Source organism: Dermacentor andersoni, chromosome 3, assembly GCF_023375885.2.
Source record: "Dermacentor andersoni chromosome 3, qqDerAnde1_hic_scaffold, whole genome shotgun sequence".
Lineage (NCBI taxonomy): Eukaryota > Metazoa > Arthropoda > Arachnida > Ixodida > Ixodidae > Dermacentor > Dermacentor andersoni.
In genome coordinates this window covers 76,969,723-76,991,257 of record NC_092816.1, presented here as the reverse complement: position 1 = coordinate 76,991,257, position 21,535 = coordinate 76,969,723, and the positions used below count along the sequence as shown (strand labels likewise).

At 47.2% G+C, this 21,535-nt stretch overlaps 1 protein-coding gene across 6 annotated transcripts in view; it reads right to left on the bottom strand.

Annotated features, from left to right (window-relative positions):
- Positions 1–19,418, bottom strand: part of LOC126544610 (uncharacterized) — a 49,122-nt gene extending 29,704 nt beyond the window's left edge. For 2 of the 6 annotated variants that reach the window (XM_055061702.2, XM_072287220.1), the window contains exons 1-7: positions 16,858–16,886; positions 11,032–11,524; positions 10,149–10,361; positions 7,056–7,463; positions 4,586–4,764; positions 3,481–3,595; positions 2,363–2,605 (exon numbers count right to left, since the gene is read on the bottom strand). In XM_055061702.2, coding sequence (XP_054917677.2) covers positions 2,363–2,605; positions 3,481–3,595; positions 4,586–4,764; positions 7,056–7,463; positions 10,149–10,361; positions 11,032–11,524; positions 16,858–16,871 — 1,665 coding nt within the window. In that variant the 5' untranslated portion in view covers positions 16,872–16,886. Of the gene's footprint in view, positions 1–2,025; positions 2,306–2,362; positions 2,606–3,480; positions 3,596–4,585; positions 4,765–7,055; positions 7,464–10,148; positions 10,362–11,031; positions 11,525–16,857; positions 16,887–18,988; positions 19,014–19,211 lie in introns of those variants that run through there. The other 4 variants (XM_072287221.1, XM_072287219.1, XM_072287217.1 and 1 more) reach the window with 4 other exon arrangements.
- Positions 19,419–21,535: the final 2,117 nt, after the last annotated feature.

Here is a 21,535-nt window from a genome sequence, read left to right as displayed (position 1 = left end):
CTAAGCCTCGTTACCAAAATGCATATTTATGCCACAGAAGGTGTGTGCTCAGATCAAAGAATTTAAAAATGTGTGCTATCAGAAATGCTTGTTTCACGTGCTTCCAGCCCATGCGCTCCATCTTGGCGAGTGTGGCTCCATCTTGGCGAGTGTGGCTCCATCTTGGCGAGTGTGGCTCCATCTTGGCGAGTGTGGCTCCATCTTGGCGAGTGTGGCTCCATCTTGGCGAGTGTGGCTCCATCTTGGCGAGTGTGGCTCCATCTTGGCGAGTGTGGCTCCATCTTGGCGAATGTGGCTCCATCTTGGCGAATGTGGCTCCGTCGACACTGCCCCTTCCCAAAAGGGATGTAGCCTCCTTGATTATCTTTGTGTGCTGCGGCCCCTGAGATTAAGATGAAGCTTTAGCTCGGGCCGAACTCCAACGCGGCCTATTCGAATACATGTAAAATGCAAAAACACATTATATCATTCAAAGCGGACGAATTCGACATGTCAATTTATATCTTACATGAATTTTTTACGTTGTGTTCAAGGGTTCTGCAAAAGCTGTATTTCCATATTACTGAACTTCTTTAGATTCATGTGTAACATATCAATTTTGTCCACTTTAGATGTACTATCAATGAAATTCACAGAATTGGGATATCGTTTTTCGTTGCTGAGTTACGGAGTTGTAAACTTGATGGTCTTGTTTTCTGAAAATTTGCGATTTTTGCCAACCTTTTGTAAAAAATTGACGATCTAAATCAAAAATTGCAAACCAACACTCACTTGATTTTAAGCTTTTCTTTTAAATGTAACAAACCTCGTCAAATTAGATGCAGTGGTTGCCGAGAAAAACGAATTCTCCTTTTACACGTATTTAGATGTATTTACCCGAGCTAAAGCTTCATCTTAACTCTCCGATTTGACGACAGCAGTGCGCACGTAGGAATCCATGAGCTTTCGTCCACCCGCTGTTAAGAATGGCCGTACGGGGTGGCAACGTGCCAGCTTTCAGCCCGCTGCACGTGTTCCAAGCCCACCAGACGGGGCGGCCTTCGGAGAACTGCGGACGGCCGGCAGCCACGTGGCGCGCGATCAACTCCGGAAATTGGTACTTGGCCGAGCCACCCGGGACAAAGCAGTTCTACGAAGCCCTCTGACGTCGGCACTGAAAGCTGGGCGGTACCGAGAACTGCGGATGACCGGCGGCCACGTGGCGCGCGGTCAGCTCAGGCATGTGGTACTCCGCCGCGCCACACCAGACGGTGCACAGTTCTACGAAGCCCCCGGTCGTTGACTCCGGAGCCTTTGTGTGTGTGGGCGTAAACGATACTGCGGAACGGCGCCCCTCTGTCGTCGGCTCCAGACCTTCGCACCTGTGTGTTTGCGTGTGTGTGGGTGTAAACGATAGTGCGGGGCGGCGGCAAGTTTACAATGCTTGGACGAACCTTCCCGACCATTCGTGCTCCGTCCACGACCGAACGATAACGTCGAACTATGACGTCAAGCGGAGAGCTTATAAGCAGCGTTTGCCGGCTGCTAGAGGGTGCTCGTGTCGTGCTCGTTGTCGGGAGCTGAGTGCTCCTTGTCATGCTAGAAATGAACTAGTGAGCTGTGTGCTCGTAAACTGTTTGCTGTATGTCAGTCTTGCGGGCTCCATATGGGAGTCGCGCTAGTCTGCCAATGTATCTTGCTTAAAACTGTTAATATGTAAATAAATCCTGTTCACCGAGTTCCTGTCTACGACCTTCATCTCCTTCAAATGGTGGCAGCGGCGAGATAGTCCGACGACTCCTACATCTGGTCGACAGCGGTAGGACCGTCCGACGAATCTAATACCGCTGACGAGGCTGCGTGCGGCCACCGACAGGGCTTACGGTGCACCGACGATTATTCCTCCGATTAATCGTCTTTGTCGGTGCTTTTCGCGCTGTCATTGGTTTCGCCGAAAATCCGCAGATCCCGGTGTTAGGCAACGTGTTCTGCGACTCGATGATCTGATCGTGAGGCGCGACAATAAACACTCGGGGTAGTACTGAGCACCTTTCGTGAGCTTTAATGGCGACATAAAAAATAGAAGTAGCAGCTTTCTTGTGCCCTCCGTTGATCCGCTCCGCGTAGTAGACTGCCACTCTGTTTTGACGGCCTCTTTTTTTCCTTCTACGTACTACCTGGAGATTATGTAACTCCTTTGCCGGCGCTAGCATTCGACGCACATATATGCTTCGTATATATATCCGCAAACGCATCCGCCGAGATACCAAACGACCCAGCAGCAGACAGCAGCCAGCAGCAACAGCAGCAGCAGCCACAACAAACCCTGGAGGGTGCAGGCAAATAAAGCTTCACGGTACGCTGCAAGAATATATGCACGCACCTCACTCGCCTCTTCATCCAGTGCACCACCATCGTTGACCACGGAGCGAATGAACTGCTCACAAGTCCGGCCCGGGTGGATCGCGCTGCAGCCCACACAGTACTCGTTCCGGCACGATGGGCAGCTGAGCCTTTGCGTACCCGGCCTGACCGAGAACTTTCCTGGGCAGCCCTCGACCGGGCACCGTAGAACGGCCAAGGGCAGCAGCTCTTTGTGGAGCGCGTACTCCCTTTCAGTCATCCCCTGCAGCGCGGAGGCACAATATATCTGCTATGAATGAGAAGAACAAAGATAATCCGAGTTGCTGGATCATTTTTTTTTTCTTTTTCAATCGACCGTTCGATGATACCGAAAATTAAGCTAGATAAAGCATAGGGGGCGTTAATTATTTTGTTTAATTGAAATGTTGAACTAAACGTCATGCAGACCCAACGCACATCTTGGAATCTACGTGAAGCGAAGCTTGCGCGAAGCGGCTAATCAAATGCTGCAAACTTGACCATTTCATTCCGGGAATTTGGCATAAAGGAAATTGGCGAGTGCGTGCGCACCCGTGCTACTCAATGTGACGCACGCGGCGGTCGTCTCAAAGAGCTACAGTGGGCGTCGGCACGACAGACGTGTAAGCGCGATTGTGGCCTAATGGCTGAAGCATGCGGCTGCTGTGAACAGAGGTCGTTAGATCCCACCATTGGACACGTAACTCAATCTGTTTCATACATGAGCTATTCTGCAAGACAGCAGCAGCACCCAGCCGCCACGGTCAGGAAAGTCAGGGAGAGTTCGGAAAGAAAGCTTCGCTTTGTCAAGTTAGACGTAAATGAAAGTGAACGAAAAGCTAAGTTGCCGCACGCGGGGACCCAACCCGCATATTCAGCATTACGCGTGTGGCACTTTTCACTTTAGACTGTCGTTTTCCTTTACCTTAATTCCCTTTACCTCCTTAACATTACAGACGAGAACACACTGCAGTGTTTAATGCACTGTGTATCGCGTTCATCAAAAGGGAAGCTGTGAAGAACGATGTTATCACCCCAACGAATGCGTTGATAGCAACGTAGAAAACTCCTAAACAGGTCAGTCTTTTTTTTTTTTTCAGCCGTAATTTCTATACTTACAGATCTCAACGCTGACTCTTGGATGTAAGAGTCGCAGGAAACGCCTCCCTCTGTGACGACGGGGCAACGCACAACATATGTGAGCGAGCCAACTCCGGTCGTGTGAATGCACTCCCTGAAAGGGCGACGGATTAAGTAAAGAAGCGGTTCAGGTCTTCATTGAACACTCGTTATTGCGGCGTGCAATGTTAACTTATCCTGCTCGCCTACCAATGCAATGTCGAGTAGCGTGATTCTTCGCAACTGCATTTCCAACTTTGCGGCCTGTTTTATTCTTTTTCTCTCGTTAGCGCCTATATAAAACGCACGTTTATTAATCAGCCTAAAACATCATCCGAATGCAGTGCATTTGACAGCTGTCAACGAAAACAGCTCGAATGGTGTTGAAAGAGCGCCATCGCTTAGAAGCTCGTGCCACTCTAAACACGACGTTGTGCTAGAGACTGCTCCATTCGGGAGTTGCGCTCGTCGCGTACGTGCTACTTCTTCCAGTTTGCTTATTTTCCGGGGATTACGTTTACTCCCACTTGAATCAAATCGGGAAGAGGACATTCATTATATTTGCGGAGTTCTCGTATTCCTCCTCCCAGTGGAGTTAAATATGGCAAAAATGCTCTAAATCTGATCAAACTGTCCGATAATGAGCAGCATACGGGCTAGCGGAGGACTTCAGGTCAATTTGTTATCACCCCGAGTTCCTTTATCGAGCACTGAAACCAAAGTACACGAAGGTTTTCGCATCCCGCGCCAATCTCAGTGTGGCGACTTCGCGCTCAGCAGCACTTTGATGAGGCACCACGGCGAGTCACAAGCGGTTCATCGCGCTAAAGGATTTGCCGGCACAGCGTTTTCTTTCCGAGCTAACGGTCTGCGCAGATTAACCAGTGACGGCGCAATGACTGTCCAGGTTGTTCAAACGGTCGCCGCGATTGTATTACGCGCTACCTGAAACTGCAAGGGTGCATTAAGCATCGTACGGGGACGCGCGCAACTGTCCCGGTTACGCCGAGAGAACAGCCGCGTTCTCTGGCCATATATCGTGCAAGAATACAGAGAAGTAATCGCCGCTCGTAAACAAATCATGGTCCACATCTTATCGCCTTACCTGCAGAGGAAATGGCCGCACGGAGCGACTTCGACAAGGTCCTCGTAAGGCGATTCAGCTAAGCACGCGCTGCACTCGAGCATCAAGACTTCGACTTGTGCCGCCGCCGCCCGAGCCGTCTCGGGCCATGTGCCGCGGCCGGGTTGAGGCTCCTTCGGCTCAGTTTCGCGCCGACGAGACTACGGAGAAAAGAAAATCCAGGCGAAAAAGAATGCATAACGTTCGCTTCCACGATGCCACTCCAGCTTCCAGTTCGCAATGTTGCGCATAACTTAGAAATTAGTGCTCCTGAGGGAAAACATTCATTGTTATTATTGTGACATTACAAAATCTAGAGGGTGGGAAATGATGTCGACTTCTTGCATCTGGAGTCAGAGTATGAAAGGTAGGCTGGGTTTTGGCTGTGCTTCTCCAGCCTCCAACACAATTGCAGCTTTTTCTAAATTGGTTCACTCTGCGCTGCACACATGGACGGTAAGGTATACCAACACGCCCAAACGTGGGGACAAACGGCGCACACAAAAAGAAATGTTGAGTTCAAGGTCCGCTGAGAAATAAAACTGTTAATAGCGCTTGAAGCTGTAGACACTTTTGACAACTTGCCTGTCTGCAGGTTGGTCTTTATAATTTACAATACTTAACTGCGCTGTATCTAACCATAACCTCGTCTGTTAGAATTAGGCGTTTCTGCGTTCAGCATAATTCACTGACTCGCACATTTATTGACTTTCCAGCAGCCCACGGCACCCTCAGTTCATCATCTTTGTAATTAACGTCCGCATACTCTAGTTTGCACTATAGGGTCTGAATCCGAGCTATTCGGTGCGGCAACGTCTTTAAAATGAAGAGCACAAAAGAGAGGTGTGGTTACCGCTTGCTTGTTCGGGAATTCGCGCTGTTCATTTACGAGATAACTTGAGTTTACTGCGAACGAAACCCGTGTGTCGGAATTTCCAGTCATTATTCCCCGCCACCATACACTCCATTCTAAATACAGGGGACTTCCTGACTTCCGCAATGCTGCGATTTCTGATCATATTCTACTATTTAATCTTCCTGCCGCAGGTCTTCTTTACTACGTGTCTATTTTGCCTCTACCCTGCGGCTTGTTACCTTTTCTAGGAATGGAAGGTAATTAATGAATGGAATGGAATGGAACGGAATTAACGGTGTTACCGAAATGTTACCGTAAAATGTTTCTCGAATTTAATAATTATGGGGTTTTACGTGCCAAAACCACTTTTTGATTATGAGGCACGTCGTAGTGGAGGACTCCGAAAATTTCGACCACCTGGGGTTCTTTAACGTGCACCTAAATCTATGTACACGGGTGTTTTCGCATTTCGCCCCCATCGAAATGCGCCCGCCGTGGCTGGGATTCGATCCCGCGATTTCGTGTTCAGCAGCCCAACACTATAGCTACTGAGCAACCACGGCGGGTTCTAGAATTTTGCGCCTGATCCCTAGTGCCGGTACTTTAGTACGAAGTCACATATTTCGAAGTAAGTATCTTTGGAACTCCTTATTTGTTTAGAAGAAGTCCTCACAACTCTTTAGATTGAGTATGACGTTGGAACACAACGTAACCCTTATTTATTGATAACTTCGGTCCCGAGCAAGCGCTGTCCAAATCTCGTGGCGTTATGAGCAGCTAGCGCGAGAAATTCGATACCCACTACAACTGTTCGCGTAAAATCTCTGGTACTGCGGTAAGTGGGTTAGTTTAGAGTCAGTCTCTGGTTCCGGAGGCCGTAACACCGAATTTGTTCAAGGAAGAAATTGACTGTTGCGGCCACCTTTTTTAAATATATACTGAAATACAGAAAGAATAGATCTATGGGGTATTGGTGATTTCACCTAACCTTTGTTATCTCCTTGATATGCTTTACCTTTGCACAGTTTCCGTGCAATATACGTGGTTGTTCCAGGTGTGTATGTAATGAATTGACAATTGTACGTGCGTCTTGTTTTGCAGGTCGCCAAAAACATCTTTTCTACAAATATTTATGCCGGGAAATGTCTTTAAAAATGGCCCGAAGAGGGTCGCTTGTTGAAACCGATGTAACGAAAACATGTATGATTATGGCGTATATATTTCCAACCATACTTTGGTATCGTTGCGAAGAGGAAACAAGCCGTTGCTCGACCATTCATGTGTCGCGTGCACAGATGGCGCCATTGTCGCACATGCATGACTCATTCGGAGGTAAATTTAACTTGGCCCACGTGGCGTATAGAGAGCTGTAGCTCGGTATAGTGCGTTTTTCCATACGAGCAGGAATAGTCGCGTTTGAGAGGGCTCACTAGGCCATCATAGGTGTATGATTTATCGAGCTCGAACTGGTGTTCATCGGGAGTTGTAAGGCATACGAATGTGCAATATGTTGCAAACAATTCGACGCTTGCTCGGTTATGCCCCCCGCGTATCTCCTCCGTGTATCCTAACTTCTCGTATCCCAATCTCTCTTACCTCGGTCTCCGTCCGTCCATTGCTCATACTGTTCGCTGCCTTCTGAGCAAGGAGTTCCTTCTGCATCGGTGCTTCTCGGTTTACGGCTGCTTTCGCGGCCTCGACGCAAGCCGGTGGCTCGTCGCGCGACGAGCTGTCGTCACCCCGACTGGCTCGCGTGTTTGGTTTCTCTGGACAAGTCTCGCTGGGCTCGCCAGCCGTCGCGGCCGCCGTTTCCCGCTGCGACCGGCGGCGGTCCCGCTCGTATGCCTCGCAGGTCCGGAATTCGTGCACGGCACAGCATTTGAGGCATGTGATGCTCTCGCAGAGTTGACATTTCAGTTGCTGCGCGCTGACGCCAACGAAGGCTGTAAATTCGCAACCCGTGCCGGCGCACCGCACTTGAATCTCGTCCTCTTCGTCATCGAGCTGCGGGTGGAGAAACGACGAGAAGTTTAGAGAGCGATGGCTTGATAGCATTCACTCACTCACTCACGCACTCACTCATTCACTCACTCATTCACTCACTCATTCACTCACTCATTCACTCACTCACTCACTCATTCACTCACTCATTCACTCACTCATTCACTCACTCATTCACTCACTCATTCACTCACTCACTCATTCACTCACTCATTCACTCATTCACTCACTCACTCACTCACCCCTGTATTCTAGAACTCTTCTCCACTCCACTGTTCATGGAGACCTCGCCTCAAGAAAGTGGATGGTAGCGCCACCCCTCGACAGAAGTCGTCACAGCATTTCACTGATACAAAACAAGGAACGCAGCGGTTAACACTGGCTTCCGAGAGCGGGGGCGATTTGGCGTCGCGACGATGCCCTCTCCCCTCACGCAACGCCTGGCGCGCTACTGCAGCAGCGTGTGTGCGCTTTCGCCCGCTCTGCTCCACTGAAGCTCTCTCGTGCCGCGACGTCGCGGCCAATTTAGGCGCCGTTTTAGAGCGCAGCTCTTTGGCGTCCGTTCCTGGGTTTCGCGTCGTCGTCGGCGTTGTCGTCGGCCTCGTAACCAGCTCCGCCCCCCTTTCATCCCCCCAGCGCTAGCAGCGACCGACTGATACCGCTGGATGCCGCTGACGCCGCTAGAGAGTCAAGATAACGTGACTGCATAGAACACCGTCGCCGCCATGCAGAAAGAGGAGGAAAGGGTCCCCCCCCCCCTGTTCTTGTGTGGCGGATAGGGTGCTCTTCAGTTGCCGACGCGCCGGTTATTTCACGTAGGCCCCGGCACGTCGACGAATACGTGACCACCTTCCCACGGCTAGACCTGGTTCTTAGCGCTGCGGAAGCGAGGGTATCTTATTGTTTGTGTCGGCATCGGCGGCGTTGTCCCTGAAACCAACTCCGCAGCTGGGGTTGACTCACTATCGGCGTCAGCGGCATCAGTCAGTCGCTGCTATCTCTTCCCTCCTCCCTTTATCGTGTTGTCCGCTTGCTGCGCGCGCTTCTGCCCCCATCGTTTGCCGCTGGGTGTACACGCCGCCCCCCTCCCCCCTCTTCCTGCGAGTCTCCGGTTGTCAAAGCGCCGGCTCGAACTTAATTCCTTTCTTCGCTCCTCCTCCAATGCAACCCCTGTGCGGTGGCAATCAGAGAGCCAGATCGGTGGCGGCGGATCTGTATATGTGCACCGCCCGAGCCGAAATTGCCGCTGCCGTTCGCCACTGCGAAATTATCTGCCAGTTCTTTCTGAGCCATGAGCGAGACGACCGATGGGACTTTAATGTTGACATAAAGACAAACAGCAATTTCCTAACACTTATGCGGGAGAACATCCCGTTCCTCTCGCTCGTAACGCGTCCCACGGCTGTGACAACCTCGCGAGGCACTTGTATAGATCTCGTCTTTGAGAATCAAGCATTGGTGTACCAAGTCGAACATATATCAGTCTATTTCTCCGACCACAAAGCTTCCTTCATGACTGTCAAGAACTGTTAGTGGAGTCTTTGTTAAAGGAATACGTGTGAAAAATAAAAAAAAAAATTCTGTGATAGCGCATACATGTGTTGCTCGATTTCTTTGCCTCAATCTATCGAAAAGGTGAAACAGCTTATTTGCTGCGCTCAAATTTCGCATTAGGAAGTAACGTAATCGTCGGTAATTTTTTTTTCTCGTGCAGACGCGGGAAACCGGCTTTGTCGCTCAATGGGGCGTTTGACGCTTTCGCATCAAAATGAGCCCTAAGCCTCTACCAAGCGCAAACATTCGCTCTCCATGCGACATTATCTATTTCAAATACATCAATGTTGAAGTCTTCACTCCAACACTTGCCTTTACGAGTCATCTAAAGTTAAAGCGTTACTTGACATGCTTTAGACGGATGCATTTCTTTCACTGCGAATATATTTGTGACTTAGGAAATGAGTCGGAGAGTGCCTGTCCGCCCCTCGCGTTTTAGACCAGGCACAGCACGACGTGACGCAAAAGAAGATATACCCGAACAGGTAACCTTTGTTTTTTCCCTAGCAAATCAAAAAAGCAAGTTGTACAGTTATAGCAGACGTCATGTTAGTTTGCTATATCAAGTAACACTCAGTGACCTGCAGTGCCCAAGATAGCTTTGATGATGGCCATCGTTTGTACACCGCTGCTGTTGCGCTGAATCTGACAAGCTTTCCCGAAGGTCACTGTCAGTACACCGCAGTGTCTCTGTAGAAAGACGGTTACAAGCGCGCTGCGCGAAGACATTGAAAAGATGTCTAAAGATTTTTCTTGTTCGTAGTACTGTTAAAGGTGATAATAAAGATTCAACATAGATTGTGACATGCCTATTCAGATCGACATATTTACGAGCAGCTGGAGCCTTCTTTCACGGAATATTAGAGGGACTTGAACCAGAGATATTGAGTAGCTCAAAGTAACACGAATACACGCTACAGAAAAGGAGGATAGGTCGGCCTGGAGCGCATGTCTCTAGCTTGGTACACCCCACTGAGGTAAGGAAGAATGAGAAATACAGGAAAAGAGAACTAAATGGCGGGTAACTATATTATAGTAGAGTGAGCTACTGTACTGTATGGAGCCGCCCTACTTAGCCCAGCACTATTACTTCTTGTCCGGTGCACATTGCAAAATCTACATCCGTGTGCATACCTGCTGCCTATACTCTTTGCAGGTGAGGTATCCATGTACGGCATTACATTGCAGGCACGTGGTCTTCCTGCACTTGTAGCAGAACAACTCCGTGTCACCCGCGTCCACGTAATCCTCGAAACCGCAGTCCTCGGTGCGACAAATGGCCGTCCGCCGCTGGTGCGTTGCACCCTGGTCTCCTGGCTTGGTCTCCATGTCAACCTCTACAGGCTTCTGAACGAAGCGAAGCATGCAAAAAAAAAATGGAGCGGAGCGGGCAGAAAAAAATATGGGAGTGTATAAGTGTGCATAGTCAAGAAATGTTATTCTGTCTTTTTTAAACCGAAGCTTTCTTGGTACACTGGCTGCGTGCCACTGGGTACGTAGCCGAATACACAACTCGGGGCACTAGGTTTACGCCAGTGGACATGTGTCCATTGGGTCATCATGCAGAATGTGTGTACCACTTTAATCCAAGGAGTACAGAAGCAATAAATTTATTTACATATGTCATACTTCTCTTTGCAAACACATCTAACCAACATTCCTCGAGGGACAAGCAACAGCTTATGTCGCGGGCCTGGGAGGCAGCGAAAGCTGTAGGGAACCAGAACTGAGGGCCTCTCCCAGGCGCAAGCAAAAACACAAGCCGGGATGAGTTATTTTTTCTTTTGATAAAGTTATGTAAATAATAAATTCGTACAGGCCTTCATCGCTAGCAAATAGCCCAAGTGGCTCGTCGTACTTATTGTCCACAATTAACCACTCATACAGTCTGCGGGACAAATCCATCCATACATGGGCACCTCTAAGCCATCTATCTAGTGTGGCTTTTATCCCGGTACACTCCATGTGTGGTTGGTAACACTCGAAACTGCAGTAAGCAATCTGTTATTGCACGTACCTTTCTCGGCGACGTTGACTGACGTGTGACGGCTGCGGAGCGGGGCCCGTATGTCGAGCTGGAGCTCGCAGAGGCGTTAACCCAAAGGGACCTTTGCAGTGTCGTGGGGGAGGCGGAGGCTGCGGCAGCTGATGGCGCCGAGTTCTTCGGCGACGCCGGGTCGCCTTTACTCCACCGGCCATCCGCTGAGGGTGACCAGGTGTCGAAGTTCTTGCTGCGAGCGTCTGCCGAGGTGGGCGAGAGAACGGGACTCTTAACTGCGGGCCCACGCCGCGCCTGGAATTCCGCGCAGTTCATGCCCTCGTGCGCCGCACCGCATTTCAGGCAGTTTATGTGGCAGCAGGCGTAGCACTTGGCGAATCTGGCGCCGGGCGTTGCCTGCAGGGGCTGCCCGCAGGTGGGCCAACCGCAAAGCGTCTGCTCGGCCTCCATGGCTGCTTGTCCGTCTGCAGCTGCAGCCGCAATATCGGGTGGGTTCCAGTTGCGGCTAGCGCTGCATGCAGAGAATCTACGCTTGCAGCTCACACAACATGCTTCGAGCCGAAGTAATGGAACGCATCTGGAAGACTTCTGTGCGACTTCACGTCGCCTCGCCTCCAGAGAATATGTTAAGAAGAAACATATCTCGCTATTTTGATTCTCTTTCGCGTACGAAGCTATGAAAAACACAACGTAGCTTACATTAACTGCACATGAAAGCGTGAATACCGTTTCCTGTGCTTTTCTGTCGCTTTCGTCACAATTTAAACGAGACCTGAGATGACGGCGCTCCACTTTATATTTAGCCGGCTACGACGCGTGTATTGAAACAACCATTCTTTAGTAGCTGTTCATCGGTGCCGCCATCTTTGATTACTTTACGAGCTATCTCACACGTTTTTGAGTTGTGATGTCCACTTATTATGGTCGTGAAACGCCGAAAGCGCGTTTATATATATATGTTTTCTTATATATGAATAGCCCATATAGTACGGTACAGTTGTTCCTACAGTTAGAAAGTACCGCCTTTCACAAACAGCCGGCGAAAGTGGCACTCCAGTACTCTCGTTAAATCGTCAATAGGTACACACAGCAACGGCGTGGCAAGACATAACTCATGAAGACTTCGCGCAACTCGTAATGCATCGGGTCACATATGCTACACCAAGCTCCCCGCGTGCGTTTGTTGCTTTATTAACTAAACTATGACAAGTTTGGGAACTAAAGATCGCATTAACCCGAAATCATGACTTAAAAGAGCACGCTAAATAAAAGAATCAAAAATAAGGGAATATTTCATAATTTCGAGTGTGACTAGCTCGCAGAGCCACTTGGATGACGTAACGCCATCAGAGGCGAAACACCTGGGATCTCGGTTTAAGCGCAAGACCTCAAAAGCGATAATGCACATTTTGGAGGCGACTGGACCATACGACAGCCTGTGACTGCCTGCGAACATTTTGCCAGTGTGTTCACACTGACTGCCTCTGCAGTATTTTTCTTGTATTTCGGCCTTATATTTCCTCCTTACCCAAAAGTAGGGTAGTCAACGTGGCACAGCCCAGGTTAACTGACCTACCTTCCCTTTCTCAGCACCTTTTCAACATTGCCCGAAAATAAAAGTCACTACTAATAAAAATATAAAAACAACAAACAAAAATTTGATAATGTGGAAGCTTGGGCAAGTTGGCGATTCAACATCGGCAGGTTTGCACAGCGAGGACTGAAGGAAGTACACAACACACGCGCTGACTTCAACTGACCTTCATTTGCGAAATCGTCAGAACTATATGTATGAGCAAAAGTAGTAAACAAAACTTTTGCATTAAGTCACAAGTGAACCCCTATTGCATCACAGCCAGATACTTGATTTCGTTTTTTGTGAGGGCAATAGACGGCATGCTGATGCAAAGGTCGCCCAGCCGCTGTATCTTGTCAGCCTCTATAATTTCGCGTGTAAGCTGTTCTCGGTGTTTGTAAATTATGACACAGTATTCAAATTCAGGGTTACAATGGCAGTCTCTGCAGTGAATGCCAAGGTGACCTTGCACAGCGGTATAAACATTGTCAAAATACTCTTTCAATCGCTCATTTAAACATCTGCCTGTCTTGCCAACGTAGATCTTTCCGCAAGTCAAGGGAATCATGTAAACACCACCAGCACCAGCTCACAGCGCTGCCAGAGACAAGCCAGTCGCGGTGCTTCCTTTTTTTTTTTTTGCACAAGATTTCGCGCAGCTTGAAGAAAATAGGCAGTAAAGTGGATTTAAAGTTCTTTTCTGCCCGGAAAAATTATCAGTGCTCTGTAGGCGTGCGAATGCTCATGCCACACGACGAAATATTTGCAATACCAACCACAGGAAGCGGATTGGATCATCCGCCTTGGGTGTGGTTGACATGATTCCCTTGACTTACGGAAAGAAATACGTTGGCCAAACAGGCAGATGTTTAAATTAGCGATTGAAAGAGCATTTTGACAATATTTATACCGCCGTGCAAGGTCATCTTGGCAGTCACTTCAGAGACTGCCATTGTGACCCTGAATTTGAAAACTGCGTCATAATTTCCAAACACCGAGAACAGCTTATACAAGCTACAGCGGCTGGGCGACCTTTGCATCAACATGCCGTCTATTGCCCTCACAAAAAACGAAATCGAGTATCTGGCTGCGATGCAATAGGGATTCACGTGTGACTTAATGCAAAAGTTGATGTTTTTTTATTACTTTTGCTCATCTATATAGTTCTGGCGATTTCGCAAATAAAGATCAGTTGAAGTCAGCGCCTGTGTTGTGTTCTTCCTTCAGTCCTCGTCTTTTGCGCTGTGCAAACATGTCGATAAACAAACAAAACGTTGCAAATATGTACATCTCATGCGTCATGAAACTCGGCGGATTGCCCATGATGAACATGAATATCTTGAGGTCACACAGTTATAGTTCAGTTCAAAAGAAAAGCACAAAGCTAACTTTAAGGCGAAGTTACACACGTTTCTGATATGCTAGTTTCTATAGTTTCGCTGTAGATTATACGCAACCTTCTGTGAACACGCGCTAAATCAACGCGTTCAATGGATTTTAAAAACCGATTTGTTAGATCTCGCCATTAGCTTGAAACGGCCGATTGGCTAAGACGAGTTCACTATGAAACAACTAGCTCAGTTCAATACTATTCTGCCGTCCGACTGGCATTGGTAACCTAAACGTTGACATAACTTTGGCATTTTCTTTTTGTTCTCCCTTTATGGCATACCTTGTCCCCCAAACAGTAATGTTCTATTTCGTATTTCCCCTATCTTAATAATCAGATACAATCGTCGATGACACGCCAGGTAGATTAACTTCTAAGGAAAAGAGCATCTGACGATACCTTTACTCCAGCAGTTACGTTCCCCATAGTCTTATCGCAATAATTTTACGCGCTATGATTGAATTCAACGTCGCAAGACGGCACAATAAGCACTGCTATTGATGTCTACCTCACCGGCATGTCGAAACGGTAATAAGTGCACATGCAAGCTAGCATTGTCTAATGAGTTGTTTCGGTAGCCATGGTGCACACAGAAAAAAAAAAGGCGCGTCCATTGGACAATTGCTTACGTTGGTGGCGAAGCACTTGCCGTCTGCACTTCAAAAACGAGAAAAGGAAAGAGCGGCTGGTCATGCTATATCACTGGGGCGACAGTAATGCGAAAGCATTACGATCGAGATAGAGTCATACGATGACTATCTATTGACATCCGAATGACTTCTACGCCATGGTCATCCGTGAGTGCTGTGATATTGGTGCTGGCTAACCATCGGTTCTCATTCGCGATAGCAAGCGCCAGGAGAGACAATTTCTCCAATATTCGAAACAAACTGGGCGGCTATATTATATGAGGTGTAAAAATAAACTGCCTCGTCCCATCGCGGCAGCCACACCAAGAGACAGTCTCAATGGCTCAAGAAAAACTCGGAGGTGAATAGCACTGCATAATATTTCACGTAGCAATGCTTAGTCGTACGGTCGTAGTGATGAATTCCGTTTGTAATTATGTAAAGAATAACGTTCAGAAAACTGTTTACTATGCATGCGTTTGTCTGATCTAAAGAGATAACTAGGAGGAAATCCGTCGCTGGTGGGAGTAGATGGGCTGCATTTTCGTTGCGTAATATATTTATTCCTTGCGTGATAGTCGTCCGCAGCAAAAAGGCAAGCATATTCTTAAAATGCTTTTTTAGTGGTCACAAAGTTAGTCCAGCGTTTGTTATAAGTAATCATGTACAGTTATGTACGAAGCGACGAAAGTGTGCTGTGTAACCTAGACGCTCTTTTTCGACCTACGATCTACCCGCGGCGTAGGTGAAGCAGGCGTTAAGCACTCCCCATACGTGGGCCAATCCCGACAGTAGTGCAATACTGGGCCAACCGGTGGCGGAGGTGCAGTTGGCCATTAGCCAGCCCGCATTCACAACATCGCTGGTCATCTTTCTTGACAGAGCGGAAGAGCTCTGAATTATTAGTGCGATATATTGAGAACAATGTCAATTTCGAATTTCAAACCGTAACCTCAACGGCAGTATATGTCTCTGTATACGTAACAGATTTAAAGTGCTTTCTCTCGTAATTAGTCATCTGTCGATCAGAAGAAATTCTTTAAATTTGCTAACTTTAGTCTGAGGCTCCTTTAAAACGCAATATACACCTCTTATTGATAAACAATTGACTGAACCCTAGAAAACGCTGCCGGAATCATTGAGGTCATTGCAGGAAGGTACAAGAAGTCCACAGAAGCGTCGCTACCCGTCGTTCCTTTTGCATGTTACGAGTGACCATTCCACTATCTCTGAACCAGGGTTTATCAAGAAAGCTTAATGTTCCTATGGCCGCCGAGCTATGTGGGAATCCAACTCGCGACAACATGCTCAGGAGCACGAATGCCATATTCACTACAAGCAACATCTGCGCGTGGATGAACAAAGAAACATTCACGAAAGCGTAATTTCGAGCACGATATTTAGCTGCAGTATTCGCGCCTCGGGTGACAACAAATTAAAGCATTATTTAGATCTAAAGTGCAGCGTGTGTAATGACCTCTCATGCCTTTTGAAAAGATTAGCGGTGATATTTCCGTAGCTTGTTTGGGCAAGAGATTTGCAGCATACGGTAACATTGGACAACTACGAGATTCCATACTGTGATGGCGGCGTGTATGGAGCACTCGGGCTACGTGATAGGCTCCTTGTATTCTCATATTCATAGCCTGCACGGGGGTTGGTAGAGTTGCTGAGTGGATCGCGCAGCGTTTAGCGGTGCTACTGATAGAGGAACCTGGTAGGCGTAATGAAGCCAATGCATACAACTTTTACTTATATTCCGTGTGTTTTCGGATGGGCGCCTAAATCAAGATTAGGCTTTGGTCTACGTGAAGGCCCTGATTGTCGTGCCGTAAATTCGTATCTGTCACTCTAAAGTTTGTTTTCCTTTTCTTTTTAGCTAGTAAAAGGTCACTTTATTATCGATACCATGTTGCGACTGGGGGTCCGAAGATGTGGAATATGCTTTGCTCGTGGAGGAGTAAGGGAACATGGGACTGGACCCGATATCCAGGATGTTTTACACACAAGCTTATATTACATATATAGAAGGAAACTCAAGTAGTACATAAAAAGTTCAACAAGAAGTTGTAGCAGCCGATCTCCCGCCGTCCGTCGTTCTTTTTATCCCTTGCGTGGTCATTGTTCAGTCGCCTCCCCCAATCAGGCGTCAGGAGACCGATGACCTCAGGTCCCACTAATCCGGAGGTCTGTTACACATGCACATCACTGGGTGGCACAGACAGGGGATCGGGGGCTAGCATACTGACCCTTTCTCCGACATGGACGTGCCAATTTGGGCGGCCTACAGGTGAAAGACCCTATCCTTGCACTGACCGCGTCTCCGGCGTGGACGTGGCAATTTGGGCGGCTGACAGGCGAAGGACCGTATACTTGCTGATTGTCAAACCCCTCCTGACAGAGGTACTCCAGTGGTGGTCATACAACATTCCATTTGAGAACGATCTTCACAAGGCCGTCGACCCGTTTCCCATAACCGCGGTCTCCGTGACCGGAGGTTGTCGCGAGGTGAACGGCCCATCACAGCAATACCTCTGACATTCGTGCCTATTCTCCAGGTTATGCCACTCGGAAACGACAAAGAAGACAATAACACAGGTAATCTTCTGAATCAATAGCTCTAAGTGCAATTTTTTCCCCTAGAACTATCATTGATTAGAATAGTCTTACTAGTGATGATTTAGTGCCAGATACACTCTCATTGCTGTCATTGAGAACCACCTGTTTTGAGTTCATTTTGTGTTTCGCACTAATGTAAAGTTTTTTCCTCCCAATTATTTTTTGTTCTCTTCTAAAACTATCTGCCAACAATGCTATCATCTTGCAAAAGATTGCAGTATAAGTAAATAAATAAATAAATAAATAAATAAATAAATAAATAAATGTTGCCGAACATGCGCGGACAAGTGTGCTCCATTCCAAAAATAGCGAAAAGACGCTAGGTCAAGTGCACATACGGTGTAAAGCTCCCGTGGCGACACGGGCGGCAGCCATCTAGCAATGAAGTTTCGCTTTGCTGCCACTAAATTGTATATCGCGCCGTGCTCAACAGGTGTCGCCACTGCTCAAGAGGCAAAAGTATTATTCAGCGTCAACGATAGTTGAGTCACGCATACATGCAGGCATACCAGGCAATACTGTTAATGCGGCGTCAAATTAAAGTATACGTATCCTGCTTTAAATCAGTTCTTTTTACTCAGGCCATGAAATACTCCATGTCACACCGCCAGAGCACTGAATTGGAGCTGCATGCGGTGATTGCTGCTGTTGAAAAAAAAATCACTTCCGCAAACTTCTATCTTCAGATTTTTTTTTTTTTTTGTACTCGCGATGAGTGGCTCACGTGCAATTTCTACCTATATGGACGAAAAATCCTTCACAACTTTCAGCTTCGTGCGACAACAGCATTTCCTAATAAGTCACCATTTCAAAAAAAAAAAAAAATACACACAAAGGGCGTATTCTGCGACGATCACTTCGGCGATACTATCGCCTTCGCGTGACGTAGTGCTCAACCAGTCAACTAGCTCTTCCAATTTTGCTCAACCAGCCAATCAGCACACGCGTGACGTCGATACTATAGCGGAGACGATACTGCCACCGAAAGTGATCGTCACGGAATACGTCCCCAAGGGATGGATCGGCGACGCTACGCCCATAACATTCCATAATGCTGCACACTGCATCCAGCCAGAGCGCAAACTGAAGATGAAAAACCATTATAGTCGAGCAGTCCAAATTTCTACGAGCAATCCTAGAGATCCAGAGGGAGAAGCGCCGCCCGTATCCCAGAGTAAACAACTTGATTTCGACAGATAAAGGAGCTATACGTGAGTCACCGCGGCGCCATATTATGAGCATTCGAGCAGTTATCCGAATCTATAGTTTCGCTTTGGCCCGAACGGGTAAAAAAAAATCAACAATATCGCACCTACCTGTGAATCAAGGATAATGCTCTATTGAATGTCTTCACAATGAAAAAAGCTGTTTGTTCTCCGCACCATCAAAAAAAAATGAAGAATGCTATTTGCTAGCGGTGCCTATCAGCATTGACCTACCATATAGTGAGCGAACATACCACGGTAATTTGCAGGCATTATCAAACTGACCACGTGAACGAAGACTACGTATGGCATATGAAACGCACTTTGCACTCTTCACTCAGCCTACAAAGTAGCCCTCCCGCATCAGCCAATTCAAAGTAGCGATTTCGAAGTGAACCTCGCACTGTTTCAGTTTTTTGCTATCCTGCAGACGGTAAAAAAAAAAAAAAACGCCAGCCTTTAACCACTAGCCCATCTTGTTCACGTTTCGGACAGCATATAAGGCCAACCTTGACTTTCACATCGAAGCCGAAGCCCGTCTTTGACACACGTATACCTTCATTTCCAAAGCTCGCAGATCGCAGGCGCATAGCAACCATGGCGTCCGCCGATGCCTACGAACAGCGGCAAGAGGCACACGCAGATAAGGCCTTAATGCGCAACACCTTGCAGCTTCCGACGAGGGACTTCGTTCCTAGCTGACTCCGCGAGCATATGTGCACTCCAGGCGAATACCGTGGTGTCGGAATCGAAAAGAACGAGCGAAATCTCGCGCTCACCTTCAACGCATCCAGTGGCCGAAGTATTGTATCCTGAAAGCGAGCACTGCTTGAGCTACGTAAGGGCGTCTTTGTCCAGCGACTCCGAGCACCAGCACACCCATGCGAACACTACGTCGACCTTAGACGCGGCGAAACAACACGTTCGCCTCCCGTTTCAGATATGCGTCGCGAGGGGCGGGCGGCGTTGTTGGTGTCTCGCGCGCGCCGAGTCCTGCCTCGTTGATAAGCGGAGCGCGTGGAAACAAAGAAACAAAAGAAAATAGGCGGCTCCAAACGGAATCCGATAAGAATGTCAGCCCTGTCAGCGGCATCGGCGCTGTCGTCGCTCGCTCGCTACAGTTCCCACGCGAGCTTCGAAATGTGGCTCGCCATAAAACGAACTGGCGCTTTCTGTTCTTTTTTTTTTTCCTTTCTTTTTTACTTTTTTTTTACGTATTCCGTGTTCCGGGAGCTTTTGCTGTTGAGGGGTACATTTCGATGCACTTGGAACGCCGGGTGTTGATCAGGTCTTGGTAACCATTCTAGTTATTCGTTGGGAGTTCCGATTGGGGTTAGCTATTTCGTTTTAGCGGCATAAGCATCGAGTGACACGCTTGTTTCTAGCGCAGCACTTCCGGTTCGCCTCTTGAGACAACCGGGGAAGAAATTCGCAATAAATCAGAAAAAGAAAGGAAAGATATAGTACAGTACAAACTTCATGGGTTTCATTATAGATATGATATCAGAGCATGAGTTTAGTTACAAGTTGAGTTACTTAAGTGTCTGGAATAACCATGATTAACTAGAAATCCCTGAGACGACCGGGGACAAAAATCACAATAAACTAGAAAAAAATATTTTTAAATTTAGTGCAGTACAAATTTCATGAGTTTCATTATATGTATGATATCAGAGCATAACTTTAGTTGCACGTTAAGTTATTGAAGTGTATGTAATAATCAGAAGTAATTAGAAATCGCTGAGACAACCGTGAACTTAATTCAACATAAATCAGAAAAAACAGTACAAAATTAACGGGTTTCATTATAGATATGATATCAGAGCATAAGTTTAGTTGCGAGTTACTGAAGTTTCTGCAATAACTTGAATTCAATAGAAATTACTGATTATCGCACACCAAGTCCCTGAGTCGTAGATTTTAGGGGCCCGCCACGTGAGCACGACTTTGGCGAAATTCCTGGAAACCCGGAAGTAGAAAGCGCAAGTATTGACGTCACTAATGACGTCACACGGAAGAAGGTGGCATGGTACTTAAACGGCTAATTAATGGAAAACAGTTTCCTCCGAGTTCGGTTCGTGCGTTGCGTTCTCCTACAGTTAACCTAAAGGACACCAACACCGAGGTTAGAGTGCCACTAAGAGACACCTAAGTCAATGATATTAGGGTCGCCTACAATTTTTTGTGGTTTTTCTTTGGTTAAATGCCTTAAGCAACCAAATAAAACCATACGTTAGCACTTCAAAGTTCAGTGAAGTTATTTATTCTAACTAAGAAATATCCCAACTATAAATAAAGTTTATTTACGTATATTGATTGAAATACATCGCTTTTCCCGCTGAAAAGAAAGAATTGGTTTGGCCAAGGTATTTTCTAACAACCTATCCGAACACAGCGGGCAGTGTAGGAAAGTGTAAGGCGGACTGAGAAAACAAGAGTCTGTTTGAACCCCTCAGCACAGAAATGAAAAATTTCGACGCATGAAGCTAAGTGCCGTAATCCACTCGCTGTTCTACAATTGTTTGATTACGCAGGCCGCTTACACAAATTTGCATTGTCGCGCTATTCCGTTGGATGTGGTTTTCATGGCGTGGAAATTTCTATGCATTCCATGTATATGTCTTTCGTAGGCACTTGGTTGCAGGGTCAACAAAAGGAATTGAACTGAACCATCTACCAAATGCAGTTCTTTTTTTCTACTTCTTTTTTCTTTTACTTTTTTTTGCCTTGTTTGAGTGGACCCTAACGGAGGAGCTGATAGGTAAGATTCCTGGGAATTTATTTGATGAGTATCAGTCCTCGTCACCGCACACAGACGTAGTGAAGGTAAAACAATTCTCGCCCTATACGTGTTTGTAAAAAGTTTGCGCTATCTTCTTCCGTAGAACTTGAAACGTGACATTTACTCCAGGCTAATGCCCTCCCGATTCGCGTATTATTCCTTGCTGTGGTCGACAACAAACACAAACGCCGTTTTCTATCTGCATACTTCATAACCAAACAATACTTGCAATAGCATACCTGGGATGTTGTGAGCACATTACAGCACATTAGAACAATTACCGAATAATCGGAATAACAAAATTTCACAAACACAAGTACA